The sequence below is a fragment of the Lissotriton helveticus genome, chromosome 8 (assembly GCF_964261635.1).
Source record: "Lissotriton helveticus chromosome 8, aLisHel1.1, whole genome shotgun sequence".
In the NCBI taxonomy this organism is placed as follows: Eukaryota; Metazoa; Chordata; class Amphibia; order Caudata; family Salamandridae; genus Lissotriton; species Lissotriton helveticus.
Window position 1 is genome coordinate 1151159970 of NC_136069.1, and position 15418 is coordinate 1151175387.

At 44.0% G+C, this 15418-nt stretch overlaps 1 protein-coding gene across 1 annotated transcript in view; it reads left to right on the top strand.

Annotated features, from left to right (window-relative positions):
• The window catches only part of LOC144773175 (interleukin-1 receptor type 1-like), a 319985-nt gene extending 309746 nt beyond the window's left edge, over positions 1 to 10239 (top strand). The window contains exons 9-10 of the mRNA XM_078658048.1: positions 7268 to 7435; positions 8418 to 10239. Coding sequence (XP_078514174.1) covers positions 7268 to 7435; positions 8418 to 8758 — 509 coding nt within the window. The 3' untranslated portion in view covers positions 8759 to 10239. The remainder of the gene's footprint in view (positions 1 to 7267; positions 7436 to 8417) is intronic.
• Positions 10240 to 15418: the final 5179 nt, after the last annotated feature.

Below are 15418 nucleotides of genomic sequence, written 5' to 3' on the forward strand. Positions count from 1 at the left end.
TATATTTTTTTTAATTTGTTGCAGGGATTCTGCACATACACAGAACTATGCGCAGGATTATGGGATCTTGCCGTATAGGGCTAAGCCTTCCTACCACCTTAGTGCTATAGTGTCTCACTCGCTCTCTTACTCACAAACGGAGAAACCAATGATTAGAAACCCCAGAGCAAAACCCTCCCAGAGCTCTCATGAATCGTGGTTACAAGACACACCTTTTCGCTCACACTCTCGTACTTGTCCACAAAAAGATCTATCTGATAGAGATTTCTAGCGGCAGATTCCTTACTTTTTTTTAAAAGAATTTTATATTGCGCAAACTAGACCCGAGACATTAGGTATCAGAGCGCTTTACATGAGCACCTGTTTCGTTACAGAAGAACACATTCATTTTTTTAGGCACGGGCGATTAAGTGATTTGGCCAGAAGCACAGGATGTTGAGCATCGTTGCCGAGACTAGAACCCGATACACCAGCTTTGAGGTCAACCACTCTAACCGTAAGGCAACATCCTCTCCCCTACCTTTGAATTTCCCAGGCGTCAGGCTGAATCCGGAAACTTTTGCTGAGCAATACCCCTTGCACGCAACGTTGGATGGCTCTATTCGGATCCGCGTGACATCGGTGGCGTCAGCTATGACGTTGTGGTGCCTACATAGTCCTTTTCTTTCTGCGCCAGTTAAGCGCCGATCTGGGAAGCACTATCCCTCTGCTGCTTTTTGGCAAGCTTTTTTTTCAACTTTTGTTGACATTATTAGTATGACATCGTGTGCGAGGGATGTCTGGTAGGAAGACAGGTTTTAAACCATGCGGGACTTGTTTCTGCATGATATCAGTTACCAATCCCCACCGCATATGTCTGTGGTGTCTTGAACGCGACCACGATTCATGTTCAGACTGTCGGGCGATGCCTCCGAAGACATTGAGGGATCGGGCGATGAAGTTGCTCGCGGCCCGGCAGTCAACACCGTTAAGAGAGACTCCGAGGAGGTCACTGTCCTGTTCGAAGAAGAAGAGGTTGCAGGACCGCTTAAGGAGCCCTAAGTCCTCTTCCGCCCATTTGAGTTCATCTGGACACTCAGGTAAGAGGCACATAAAGAAGTAGAAGTCCAAGCGGACTTCGACTTCACCTCAACTGGCGTCTGTCCTCGAGAGAGGTAAGGAGCACTGACGCTCTAGGCACGGTTCTGCAGAGCTGAAGCCTGAATCGACTTTGTGCCTCCCTCCCTTACCAGGAGCTGGAGCGACTCCCACTCAAAGTAAAGATTTTTATGTGGCCATGCACCGCTATTTGAGTGGATTGATCCCATTGGTGAGCCCTTGGGCCCCGCGGGGTTGGATGGGGCCCCATTGGGTTCGACGCTGTCTACTTCAGCCATGGTGCCAGGCAGACCTCAGGGATCCGATCCCTGATCCTGTGTGATGCCGGTCATGCCAACGCTACCTTCCCTGGCGTCGAACATGAAGTTGGTGCCTGCGACGTCGCCGATACCCGTCGGTGGCGCAAGCCCCGTCCTCATCCTGATGACACGGAGCCAGAACGGCATTGAGCAACGATGATTCCGACATCGACAGAACCCTCTTTGTGAATGTGCTGGGCTCAGGAGAGGAATGGGAGGAGTCTGGAGACCCATTAGAGAACCAGGATGTCTCTGAGGAGACTATGGACTGGTATGGGGAACTTGGGGTAGCCAGTGGTCTGGATACTTCCCCAGACACTGAAACGCTCTCTCCACCTACAGTGGCCACTAAGGAGGGGGAATCCCATGCAATGGTGGTTAAGAGTGTTACAGCAAACAAATGATGAACGAATGCTGACAATGCAAACATTCTCCCCCGGTCAAAAGATCTGGGTTAAATCCGTCGTTCTTTTGCCCACTACGCCACCCCAGTTTGGACCCAGCCATATGTAAATCAGTCTTGACCATATGCCCCATGGGAACAGTCCATACCGAACTGCCAGGCCAGGTCCTCCCTGAATCCAGTGGCACAGTGAGCAAGGGACCCACGGCTTGGCATACCCATCCCACTTAGGGCAAAAAGTGTTACAGCAAACAAATGATGGACGGAATGCTGGCAATGCAAACATTCTCCCCTGTCAAAAGATCTGGGTTAATTCTATCATTCTTTTGAGCCAAAGAATGATGGATTTAACCCAGATCCTTGTGACTGGGGGTGAATATTTGCATTGTCCTGCATTTCGTCCATCACTTGTTTCTTTTGCATTTGTTGCCCTAGGTCGGAAGGGTATGCCCAGATATGGGTCCCGTGTTCACTACACCACTGGATTCAAGCTAGCCTGGCTGATGTAGGGGGATGCCCTGAAACCGGTCCCAGGATGCTTATTTCCGGTCCAGGGAGGACCTGGCTTGGCAGTTCGGGCTGGACTGTTCTCACAAGGAACAGGCTCAAGACTGGTTTGCATATGGCTGAGTCCAAACTGAGGTGGTGTGGTGAGTAAAATAATGATGGATTTAACCCAGATACTTGTGACTGGGGGTGAATGTTTGCATTATCCTGCTTTCCGTCCATCAATTTTCTTTTGCATTTGTCGCCCTTAGTGGGAAGGGTATGCCCAGACGTGGGTCCCGTGCTCACTACACCACTGGATTCAAGCTAGCCTGGCTGATGAAGGGTGATGCCCTGACACCGGTCCCAGAATGCTTGTTTCCAGTCCACGGAGGACCTGGCTTGGCAGTTCAGGCTGGACTGTTCTCACAAGGAACATGGTCAAGACTGATTTGCATATGGCTGTGTCCAAACTGGGGTGGTGTGGTGAGCAAAAGAATGAAGGATTTAACCTAGATCCTTGTGACTGGGGGTGAATTTTTGCATTGTCCTGCATTTTGTCCATTAATTGTTTCTAGAACAGACAAGTGGGTGTTGCAGATCGTCCAGGAGGGTTACACCCTTCCTTTCCTTTCTTTTCCTCCTACTATTCCGCCAACTCAGGAATGGCTGGCGGAGGATAATTTGAGTTGCTCCAAGAGGAAGTTACAGCACTTTTGGCAAGGGCGCTATAGAAAAGGTCCCAGCTTCAGAAGTAGGTGGGAGCTGTTTTTCCAGCTACTTTCTGATTCTGAAAAAGAACTTTGGGCTTTGGCCCATTTTAGATCTTCGGGCCGTCAATCTCTTCCTCAAAAAGGAGACATTCAAAATGCTCGCATTGGCTCAGGTCTTATCTGCCCTAGACCAAGGAGACTGGTTGGGGGCATTGGACTTGCAGGATGCATATTTTCACATTTCCATCCTGCCGAACCACAGGCATTACCTGTGGTTCACCGTAGGCCATGGGCACTTCCAGTTTACCGTGCTCCCCTTCGGTCTTACCAGTGCCCCTCGGGTATTCACCAAGGTGATGGCAGTGGTTGCAGCTCATCTGTGCAGTTTAGGGGTTTCAGATGACTGGCTGTTGAACGCGTCCTCGCCCCAGGCAGACATCTCCCACCTTCAGTCTATGGCGGACCTCCTGCATTCGCTGGGGTTCTCTATAAATGTGCTGAAGTCACACCTGACTCCTCCTCAGATACCCCGTTCATCAGAGCAGTTCTGGACACAGTGCAGTTTCAGGCCTATCCTCCAGAGCACCGAGTCCAGGATATTCAGGTTATTATTCCAATATTTCATCCTCTATCCTGGATTTCGGTGAGGTTGACTCTGAGGCTGTTGGGTCTCATGGCCTACTGCATCCTATTGGTAAGGCACACCAGGTGGCGTATGCAGGCTCTGCAGTGGGACTTGAAGTTCCAATGGGCACAGCATCGGGGAAATCTCACCGACGTGGTTCAGATCTTGGAAGGAACTGTAAAGGATTTGCAGTGGTGGTTAACTAACTGCAAATGGGTCAACGGCAGACCTCTCTCCCTTCCCCAACCAGATTTCACAGTTGTGATGGATGTGTCACTTCTGGGATAGGAGGCTACATGGGAGAGGTGGAGATCAGGGGTCATTGGTCTCCGGCAGAGACAGGACTCCACATAAACTTGTTGGAGCTCCGAGCGATTTGGTTGGCGTTGGAAGCATTTGTTCCCTCTGTCAAGGGGAAGTTAGTGCAGGTGTTCACGGACAACAAAACCGCCATGTGGTACTGCAACAAGCAGTGCGGGTGGCGTTGTGGACCCTTTGTCGAGAGGCCCTGCATCTCTGGACATGGATGGAACAGCAGGGCATAACCCTGGTGGTTCAATACCTGGCAGTTCAATACCTGGCAGGTTCTCTGAACGCCAGGGCGGACGATCTCAGCCATCAATGCAGTCAGGATCACAAATGGTGTCTCCAGTTGGAGGTGGTGCAAGGTCTCTTTGAGCAGTGGGGAGAACCGTGGTTAGATTTGTTCGCCTCAGAGGAGAACGCGCAATGTCAGCAGTACTGCGTGCTGGAGTTTCCAAGGCGGCTATCGCTCAGTGATGCGTTTCATCATGAGTGGAGCTTAGGTCTGTTGTACGCCTTTCCACCCATACCAATCCTGCCCAGTGCTCTAAAGAAGATCAGGAGCGACTGGGCCCAATTCAACCTTGTGGCGTGGGATTGGGCAAGGAGAGTCTGGTATCCAGAGTTTCTGAGAATGAGTGTTGACCCTCCGATCAGGCTGCCCCTTCGGGAGGATCTTCTGTCGCAGCAGCAGGGGAGGGTTCTCCACCCGAACCTTTCAACTCTGCGCCCCCATGCGTGGAGATTGAGCGGCAGCAGTTGATGGCTTTTGACCTTCCTCCCGAAGTCTGTAATGTTATTCTGGCAGCCAGGCGGCCCTTCACTAAGACAGTATATGCCTGCCCTTGGCAGAATTTTGTATTATACTGTACAGAAAGGTCTATTGACCCTCTTTCTGCTCTCCTTTCTACTGTCCTTTTGTTCATTCTAACCCTTGACCAGCAGGGCTCCGCTTTGGGAACTCTCAAGGGTTACCTTTCTGCTCTGTCTGCTTTTTTGCAGTTGGCAGAAATGCCTTCTCTCTTTAAATCTCCTATTGTGAATATATTTCTGAAGGGGTTGGTTCTTTTTTTTTCACCTACACCCTTTGCTATTCCACAATAGGACCTTAATTTGTTCCTCACTTACCTGATGAGCGCTCCTTTTGAGCCTTTGCACAATTGTCTACTCCGGCTGTTGATCATTGAAATAACGTTCTTAATGGTGATTACATCGGCCCGGAGGGTAAGTGAATTGCAGGCATTATCCAGCTCGCCTCCTTATCTTATGCCCTTTCCGGACAAGGTGGTGCTTCGCACCAGAGCATCATTCTTACCTAAGGTTGTGACCCCATTCCATCTGGGTCAGTCCATTCCTTTGCCCACCTTCTTTGCTCCCCCACATCCCTCTAAGGAAGAGGAACGTCTCCACCATCTGGACCCAAAAAGAGCGTTGTTGTTCTACCTTGACTGCACAAAAGAGTTCCGGGTGGATGACCAACTCTTTGTGGGGTATGTGGGAGCAAAGAAGGGAAAGGCAGTGCAGAAAAGAACCATCTCTCGCTGGGTTGTTCTCTGCATTAAAATCTGTTATGTCTTGGCAAAGAAGCAGCCCCCTGAGTGATTAAGGGCCCATTCCACCAGGGGAAGGGCTGCGTCTCCAAGACATCTGTCAGGCAGCGACGAGGGTATCACTGCACACATTCACAAAACAATATTGCCTTTTTGGTCAAGTGTGCAGGGGAGGTACTTTACCCGCTCAGAACTGCAAGACTTTTTAGTCTAGGTCATGAGTCCGCTACCCACCACCGGGATGGTATGGCTCGGGAATCTTATTTACCGGTAAGGAATATGCAGCTAGAAGTCTCTATCAGATGAACAAGTTTCTTACCTTCAGTAACACATTATCTGGTAGAGACTCTATCTAGCTACAGATTCCTTACAGCCCCACCCATGGCTCCCCGCTTTGTGGACAGATGTAGTAGGTCTAGGGTTACTCCCCTTTTAGGGCCCTAGTTTTGCACACGTTTACGTCAGTCACTTCATGGGTCTGTGCTTCTGGCATGGAATAAAATGGAAAGTACTGATGTTCTTGTGCCTGGTTGCTGCCTATGTAGGCCCTGCGACATCATAACCGATGATACCGACCCCAACTACGTCACGCGGAACCGAATGGAGCCACCCAACGTTGTGCGCAAGGGCTATTGCTCAGCAAAAGTTTCCGGATCCAGCCTGGGAAATTCAAAGGTAAGGAATCTGCAGCTAGATATAGTCTCTACCAAATAATGTATTACGGAAGGTAAGTAACTTGTTCGACAGAGACACAAAGATAGTTTTAAATATTGATTTTAACTAACGTGCTCTAAAATGCAGTTTACGTGCCACAACCAGCAGCAAAATGCGTAATATCAGTACAGTTAGCATTGCATCAAGGCCATATATTATAAAGGGAGATGTCATTTTACAAAACACAGTGGATAAAGGACGATAAGGCCTAACCACCCTCGCCTTGGTAAGCAGAAGTATTACATAATAGAAGATCTCTGGGCTTTGTCTGCTGCCCCGTACCTCAGGCCATTGATCGTATTTCTACATCACAGGTACGTGTTGCTCTTCTCCCTGGAAAGGTCCCTTTCCAAGTGTGTTTTACCTAGACATGCATCCCCATTATATCAAAGTACGAGCTTCCAGCAAAAACAGCTGCATTGGTATGTTTTGTCTAAGTGCTAGGGCCTGACCAGAACAGAATAACAAGGGTCAGTGTTTATCGACCTTGCTCACAATGTTCAGACTAAACTCCAGGAACAGACAGGGAATGAGCACTGTGGAGAGTTCTCATGTGAAAAGTCATAAACAGAGCTTTGTAAAAATAAAGACATGTAGTGTCGTGTGCAAAAGTAGTCTCATGGCTACCGGGCTCATGCTAACTTAAAGCTGCCGACAATCACTCTAGCGACCAATTGACAAGCTTGCATATAATTATTGAATGTGTGTTTGTGTCTTATTGCGCATCAGTGAGTGGGAGAATGTACAATGAGTTATTGAGTGCCTAAACTCACTAGAGACTGAAGACTCACTTTTAGTTATAAACGAGGTCTGCTACCATAGCCAATGCAATGTGAATGATATTGTACAGCATCCCATTGCTCTAAGTTGTGTTTGTGCTTTATTTTTAAAAAAATGGTTTAAAAGAAAGTAGAGCAACACGTATAATAAAAATATGAAGTGCATTAACGTTAAACGTAGGTCATATACTTTCTGAATAGTCTGAGTTTTCCAGCATTAAACAAGACTTAAAGATAGTCTATAATCCTTTTGTTTTTTGTTGTTGTTTTAAATAACAATACTCATTCTTTTTTCAGCATCAGATGGGAAGATGTACGATGCCTATGTCATGTTTCCTAAGGGCAGTGAATATGACCAAGTTCACACCGTAGACCTATTTGTGCAGAAAGCGCTGCCTGAGGTTCTGGAGAAACAGTGTGGATATAAATTATTTATTTTTGGGCGGGATGACTTGCCGGGAGAAGGTACACTTTACTATTCATAGTAACAACAATGATTTGCATGTTCACTTGTCACTATTCGTTCCCTCTTGTAAAACTTTACCTTGTCTTTGCCTTTTTGTGTGTGCTCCAAATGTATCTTTTCATTTTTGTTGTGTTCGTATGTGGGTGATGTCAATGTATTGTAGTGTACGGTTCCCTTTGCCTAATGCGCGGGCACAGTGTTCAACAAATCCTTGATATAGTAAACATACATGTATTCAGTGGTTACGCTTGTCATTGCAAACTTAAGGGATTATTTGGTCAGCTAATTAGTCCACATGTGTCAAATCATGTTAACCCCACAGAGGGAGTACTTTTTGAGTATTCACAAAGACTGTTTTAGTTCCCCATCACCACCTATCTGTTTGTAGAAAGGGAAAGAATTTCCCCTGTTTATCATGGGGGCATAGGGAAGGGGATTTCTCAAAAGAAAGACATTTGACTTGTGGAAAAGGTGCAGGAAAATCCGAGAGATGTACATTTGCATGCATAGTACTTTCTAACTTTATTAATTAAAAAATAACAGACTAGTGGACCAGCATAGTCTAATTTCAGTGCTTCTAAAATTGTGCTTGCTTTTGTAAACGTAGCCATACTTTGCAGGTGGAATATACATATAGACACCAAGCTTTGACTACGGACCTACATCCATAATATATCGTGGCTTGTATGTAAATGTTCGCAGTGAATACTCCAGGTACACACGTTTTTAACATGACTCGTTCCCTATTCCTAATCTTTGAACGTATTAGATATTCTTCTGAGAGGAAACTAAAGGGCTTAATTATTTTTATTTTTTGCCGTTGGAATGATGTCCTTTAGCAAGATGATTTTTTTAAATTTCATTGTGATAATGTCACAAATTATCTCGCGATTCATCCGGAAATGACGACAGTTGATTTTAAATTTGTATTTCGCCTGTTTTACAGCATTTCTTTCTTTGTTTTGGCCTTACCGTTTACAGCTGTGGCAGATGTCATCGACGAAGCAGTAAAAAAGAGCAGAAGGCTGATACTGATTCTAACCAGGGAGACGTCACACAAAGACTTCCTGTATAATGAATTTGAACAGTGCATCGCTCTACATGACTCTCTACTGAGCAACAAGACTCAAATCATTTTAATAGAATTGGAGAAAATAGACTACTTCGATGTGCCAGAATCTGTGAAATACATCAAAGGAAATCGGGGGACAATCTCATGGAAAGGAGATTTTACAGGGAAGACCCTTTCCCCAAACACAAGGTTTTGGAAGAGGGTCAGATACCGGATGCCACCAGCACCTGGCTCTTCTTCCGGAGAATGATCTTTTATTCCCGCTGTCTAAGGAGGCCGACAAAATGTAACAGTTGGTTGTAGGCCACCAAGATGGAGCATTGTGTGCCTCCATATTTAAAAATATTTATTTTACGTCAGATCTTAAAGTGTTTGTGATGGTGGATGTGAGCAAATTATGACACAGGAATGGATCAGATTACGTTCAGCATGCAATTGTTTATACCCTTTTGTAATTGGAGCGAAGGTGTTTATTTTTACCCCGTGGTGTACACCATGATCCGCAAAACTGCCCTCACCACATATTGTCAGCATATTTGTGAACCAGAAAAGTATGCTATATTATAGTGAATTTATGGAGCCCACTGTCTCCCTTGGGTGTCTTAACACTGCATTAGGATTACATGTTTGTATACATGTCCTAATGTTTAATTGTGGAAATTCTATAACATTTGAACTTTGACGTACAAACACGTGTATTATTTCAGAGGAGAACAGCCATAACAATGCGGGGATTACCCCGCACTACCATTACAATGCGGGGATACAACGAAAGTCGTTACAACGACTTTCACTGGAGGGCGCTGTTGGATAGGGAATAGTTTAATTTTCTATCCAACACCTTCCCTACTGTCAACGTGGGCTGGAGTTGGAATAGAAAATTAAACTATTCCACTATCCAGCGCCCTCCAGCGAAAGTCGTTGTTATGACTTTCGTTGTAATCCCAGCGTTGTAATGGCATGCGGGGTAAAAGCCCGCGTTGTATTGACATACAACCATTTCAGAAGTGTTACATGTAGTTTGGCCTTATAGGTCAGCCCAAACACGGTTGCAGTTACCACAGGCGTGTTTTGCAAACCATGTAAAGCTGTGCAAACAGGGGCCAAAAGAAGCATTTGCTTCAAGTACTGCAATATATATTTGCTTGTTGTCCAGTCCGGGTGTGTCATTTCTGAAATCTCATATTGAGTCACTGGGTAACCACAGAGGGTAAAAAAAAATCCATCAAAAGGCTATTCCATTAGACAAACTCCCTAATAAATCCGTTTGTGTCCTTCCGATATTATTCTCTGAAGAGTTCACTTGCTTTTAGGTCCAAGATTTATAGATTTGAAACTGATTTAATGGCGATTGACGCTAGTGCAAACATTTAAATCAATCAATCAGGTTTGGTAACGTGCAACTACTCACCTGTGAGGGTCTCAAGTTGCTGAGCGGAAGGTGGGGCTGCTCCGTTGAGTGCTGTGGTAATCCGAAGAGCCAGTTCTTGAGGTCCTTCCTGATCACTGAGGTCGGGGCATACAACAATGTATTGTTCGCAAGTGACAATAATACAGCAGTGATGTTTTATCATGAACACCTAGTATACCCGTCTGTGATATCTGGCTAAAAGAGCCACTGGGAATTCCATGTAAATAGTTCTGTATAATAAAGCATGTTTTGTACATTTTATATTCGACAAAAGTCCACTACGGAAGATTAAAGAAACTGTATTTACATTTTTGGACAATAACTCGTCCATCTTCACGTGTTTCCGTCAACTTCACCCCTAATTTGTGGTTTCAGACCAAACTGCTAACTTGAATTGCAGTGCTGCTTATTGAGCCTGTCGACTTCCTTGGTTTCTATCACAATCGAGCCTAACTTTATTTGATTACTCTTAAACTCGGGAGACATTTGTTAGTGTAGCTGATTAGATCATTCACTTTTTACCACACAACGCCTGTTGGCCCTTTCCATTTGGCAATGCCTCAGATTCACAAAACTACTACTGTCTATATGTGATTATATATGAATATTTTTTCACCATCTACATTGTTGTCAATAGTGATTCCAGGATAGCACTTCTTTTTTCAAGCAATGACAAAGCCATTAGGTTTGACTTTAATTTGCTGTCCTGATTAAACATTAAAACATTATTTCTGCAGTGAAAACAAAGAAAAAGGTAATTGCTTTGTGCCTACAGTGTATTCTAAGATAAAGAATTTAGTGTATGAGGATTGAGTGTACTTTGGAGATGTTATATTGTCCCTCATGCATGGCAGCGCAAGCGATTTAGGAGTTGTAATTAGACACCAAACATTCACAGGAATATGGTGAGAGGAATACTTATGTGGGCATAGTCAAAGAGCACTGCCAGTATATAAAAAATAATTAGTGACACTAGGTCTTGCAGGCAAGTGTTCTGCCACGCCAGACATATAAAAAACAGACTGTAGTCATCTATGTGTTTTGAAAGTAATCTTGCTAGGGTGTAGGAAGTCATGGGATGGTGGTGGTTCTCGATGGGCAGTGCTCATAGCTCCCCCATGGGGTACTGGAGCTCACTTGCAGCAGGTTGCAGCAGGATGGAAAGGGTCACTAGTAGCAGTGAGCTGCAAACTCCCTGTGTCAATGCTGCACCGTATCGCATCACAGAATTGGTATTTTGAAATCTCATTCATGCAGTGGCAGCCTCAGCTGTTGATTATTGGCTTGGCATAGCTTTTTCCCCCAGTTTTTGGGTGTGAATGACTGATAGTGGTCCAATGCGTTTGCCATGATGGAGATGGGGTTTTAGCACCCGCCTCTATCAGCTGCCTTATCGTGAACTGTGGATTTGGGGGCAGGGTAAAAGGTCTTAAAAAGTCATTAAGAGTCTTCTCCATGGATTACAAAAGCCCTGCTGTGCTCGTGCACCCGCAGGCAAGAAGTTGTTCCAGGGGAGGTGGCTGAGACCCTAACTTTGTGCTCAACTTGACAATTTTTTGGGGGAGTCGAGAAGCTGCTCAATTAAGTGGCAGAGTAGATGGGGAGTGAAAGGAACCCTCATGCCACTGCAGGTTCAGGCCTGTGGGATTGAGAATGCTGTGGGCTGTGGCAGCAGGTGAAGGAAAAAATAATACTAAAGTAACATGTAATTTACATGTAAGTAACTGAATTCCTATTAATTTCACCACCTAAGATCAATTCAGAGACGATAGAGTGGACCAAAATGATCACAGCACTAAACTGCACCCCTACGCTGGTGGACTCAGCCAAATCGTTAGGAGTCACCTTGGATAAGAATCTAGACATGAAAGCACACATCAAAACAATGGCAAAAAGTGCGCGCTTTCACTTGAACTACTTAAGGAAAATGAAACCGTTCATCTCATCGGCAGACCTCAAACTAGCAATTCAATCCTTAGTTATCTCAAGGATTGAATACGGATGTACAACCTTGGCAGGTCTACCAAAAATGTCCACGGCACCGCTAAAAGCATGCCTCAATGCAGCGGCAAGGCTCATCACCGGATCGAGGAAGTTCGACCATATTTCACCTCACCTAAAAGCGTTAAACTGGCTTCCATATGAAGCGAGAATCCAATTTAAAATGGCATGTATCACACACAAAGCACTCCACTACAAAACACCGAGTTACCTGGCCCAGAAGATTGAGATATCGGGAGGTTGCAGACCTGCCAGAAGTGCCAAGGATCTGCTGTTGAGGCCACCCATATTCAGGAAAAAGAAAACCTATGACAGAGCGTTCTCTGGGGCAGCCCCCAGAGTCTGGAACTCACTCCCTCCGAAGATCAGGAAAATTACTAACATTATTACATTCAAAAAGGAAGCTAAGAGCTTCCTAATGAACAAGTTCCTTACATAGTCAAGTACGGACCTCAACGTCACTGCATCGGAAAGGGCCCACACGGAGCATCGAATGGAAACTAGAAACAATGTCCAGTAAGCAGTAACGACCTAGAGGCTAGAGCACAGAGAGAACTAGATGAAGTTGCATAATCAAAGCCAAGACAGTATGGTCTACTCAGGAACTCAGCATTGAATTTAACAGGATATTGGAGAAAAGTTATAAACTTTTTGTCAACTTGGGGACAGACACAGGTTGAAAATTTTAGCATTATGCTATCCTGGTGTTAGTACTAACCGCATCTACCTCATATCAGTATGATACGCCTAGTTATGTAAAGTATAAATAACTTACCATAGTCCAGTAAGACAATGCTAGGTGAATTGTAGCAGTAGGTTACACCTAATGTATGGAACTATAACTACCTACCTTCATTCCCTTTAGGTAACGCTATGTGATTGGTTTGTCTAATCTACCTCATGTATATGTATTCTGTATTTCTAATATACCTCCTGTTCATATATTATGTGAAGCGCTCTGATACCCAAGGGTCACGTTCGCGCTATATAAAACTTTCTAAATAAAATAAATAAACAAATAAATAATTTGACAAATATTTTCTCTGCAAAATTTGCTATATTTTGCTACTGAGACTTTACTCCATCTGCTGCCTCATTATCGTTAGACCATTCTTAAAAAGAAATAGAACTATGTCACGAGCAGGACTATATTTGATCTGAGTCAGTTAGTATAACCAAATAGGAGCTCTGTAACCCCCACCAATTTTTGTGTTGTTACTAAGCCTAAGAGAGAGATGGTTAGGGGTTAAATAGTGCAATAAATCTGTGTGGTGAAAGGGTAACAAAGCTTCTTTTTTTATGTTTAAAAACCTTTATTCGAATAATAACAAAAATTAGAAAAGGCCAGCAATACAGAGAATAACATATTAAATTGAATACAAAATGATAAAATGGCTAGCGGGAGGAGAGAAAAGAAAGTTGTTTAAATTTTATATGGAAGTAAGGGGCAAGGGGAGGAGGAGGAAGGGAAAGGGGCAACTCTTACAAATTGGTAGAATATAATATTGCTTATCTACAAAGGAATGTGAACAATAATTATAATATAATTAATAAAAAGCAATACGTCAACAAGGGTTAGGGGAAAAGAGCAGAGAAAATCAATGTTTAAGGAGGCTTAAACTTTTCCGTATTTAAACGAGAATTATTTGTTAACGCTAGTTTATCTAAATAAGTAGTGAGTGGCAACCAGAAGAGCTCCCTATTATTAACCATCAGCGTGCAAGAGGAGGCAAAAGCAATATCAAGTCGGTGAAAATGACAGATACTATTCCACCAGTGTTGAACAGAAAGCTTTGTAAGAGTTTTCCAATTAAGCGTTATGTGCTGGAAAGCTAGAGGTAACATAAGGTCCAAAAGGCCACGTTATGAGTGGGAAGATCTAAGGAATCAGACAGACTTCCAAATAAAAGAAGAGGAATAGAATAAGGAATGAGAATGTTAAACAAGCAAGAGATATAGGACCATATTTCCGCCCAGAAGAAAGAAACTGAAGGGCAAAGAAAGAGAAGGTGTATGAAATCAGCATTAGTAGAGCCACAAGTCCAGCAATTTGTATCAGTGGAGTGAGTAAACCTAGCTATAGAAAGAGGAGTAAAGTAGAGTTTATGGTAACGGAAAAACATACATTGAGTAAGAGAGGCAGAGCAAGAGATTTTAAGAGAGCGGGACCAGAGTTTGTTTCAAAAAATGATAGTTCATTCACATCCCAGGTCAGATTCCCATGTACGTTCCAATTTGTTTTTGGTATGATCAGGATTAGGAGCTAAGGAGAGTTTATAGATGAGAGAAGCTTTGGGTAGAAAGAGAAGAACCTTAAGAAGAGGGTTTTGGTCAGAGAGAGGAGTGAGAGAGGGAAGGGAATGGAAGGTATGAAGAATAACTGCCATTAGGATAGAACATTTCTGGAGAAAGGAGCGGGGACAATGAAAAATAGCTTGAAATTGGGGGAATGAACACGGAGAGAAGTCTTCATATAGGTGCTTAACCCAAATAATCCCCTTTGATCTCCAGGTTTTCCAAAAGATGGTTCTCTTATTAATAGTGATACAGGAGTTGTGCCAGATTGGGTATTCTAAAAAGGATTCTCTAGAGACAGATTTTTTTTGGGTCAACGGTTTCAGCAGGGAACAAGTGTGTTTAAACAAGGAAGAGAGGTATGAGGGGTAATAGCAGAAAAGGCTAGAGCTTCCTTGAAAGAAAAGGGCAATAGTAGAGTCCGCTCAATGGAAAGCCACAGGGGATAAAAGGAAAAGGTTCGGAGAGTAGCCCTTTCGAGGCCTGACGGAGGCAAAAGGATTTATGATCAATGCGAAAATCAGGAAAATTCACACCCCCATTAGGTTTTGGCTTACAAAGAAGAGATAAGAAAATCCTGGCTTTTTTGTTTTTCCAGAGAAACTTAGAAAGGCTAGAATCAATCTTTTTGAAATAACAGGCAGGAATATGGACAGGAAGCATGGAAATAGCATAAATCAATATAGGAGTAATTATCATCTTAATTGAATCTAACTGGCCCCACCATGAAAGAAAGAAAGGATTCCAAGAGGAGAATAGTTTGCCAATTCGGGATAGGACCTCAATCATATTTAATTTGACAGAAGAGGCGATGGAATTGGAGTACCACATACCTAAATATTTGATTTAGGAACTATTAAATGCAAAACCAGTGGAAGAGAAGGAATGCACCTTGGTATAACGACGATTTGCGCCTAAAGAGCTATGCATATAAAAACAAGAAGAACGATGGAGTCCAAACAGTATAAACCATAACAGCGAATTCAATGCAGTATTAGAACAAAAGTAGTACTACAGTCAAGTTCCAGAAGGAGGGGGAGCCTTCTCCATTGAGGCAGTAGAGTGAGATTGAATAAATTTTCGGAGTTCAACCGGATCTTCAAAAGTGGAAGTTTTGTTGAGGAAGGTGACCTTAAACAGGCATGGATGGAGCAAACCGTATCTTGCACCTAAAAACGAAGAGCCGGACGAAGATCCAGAAAT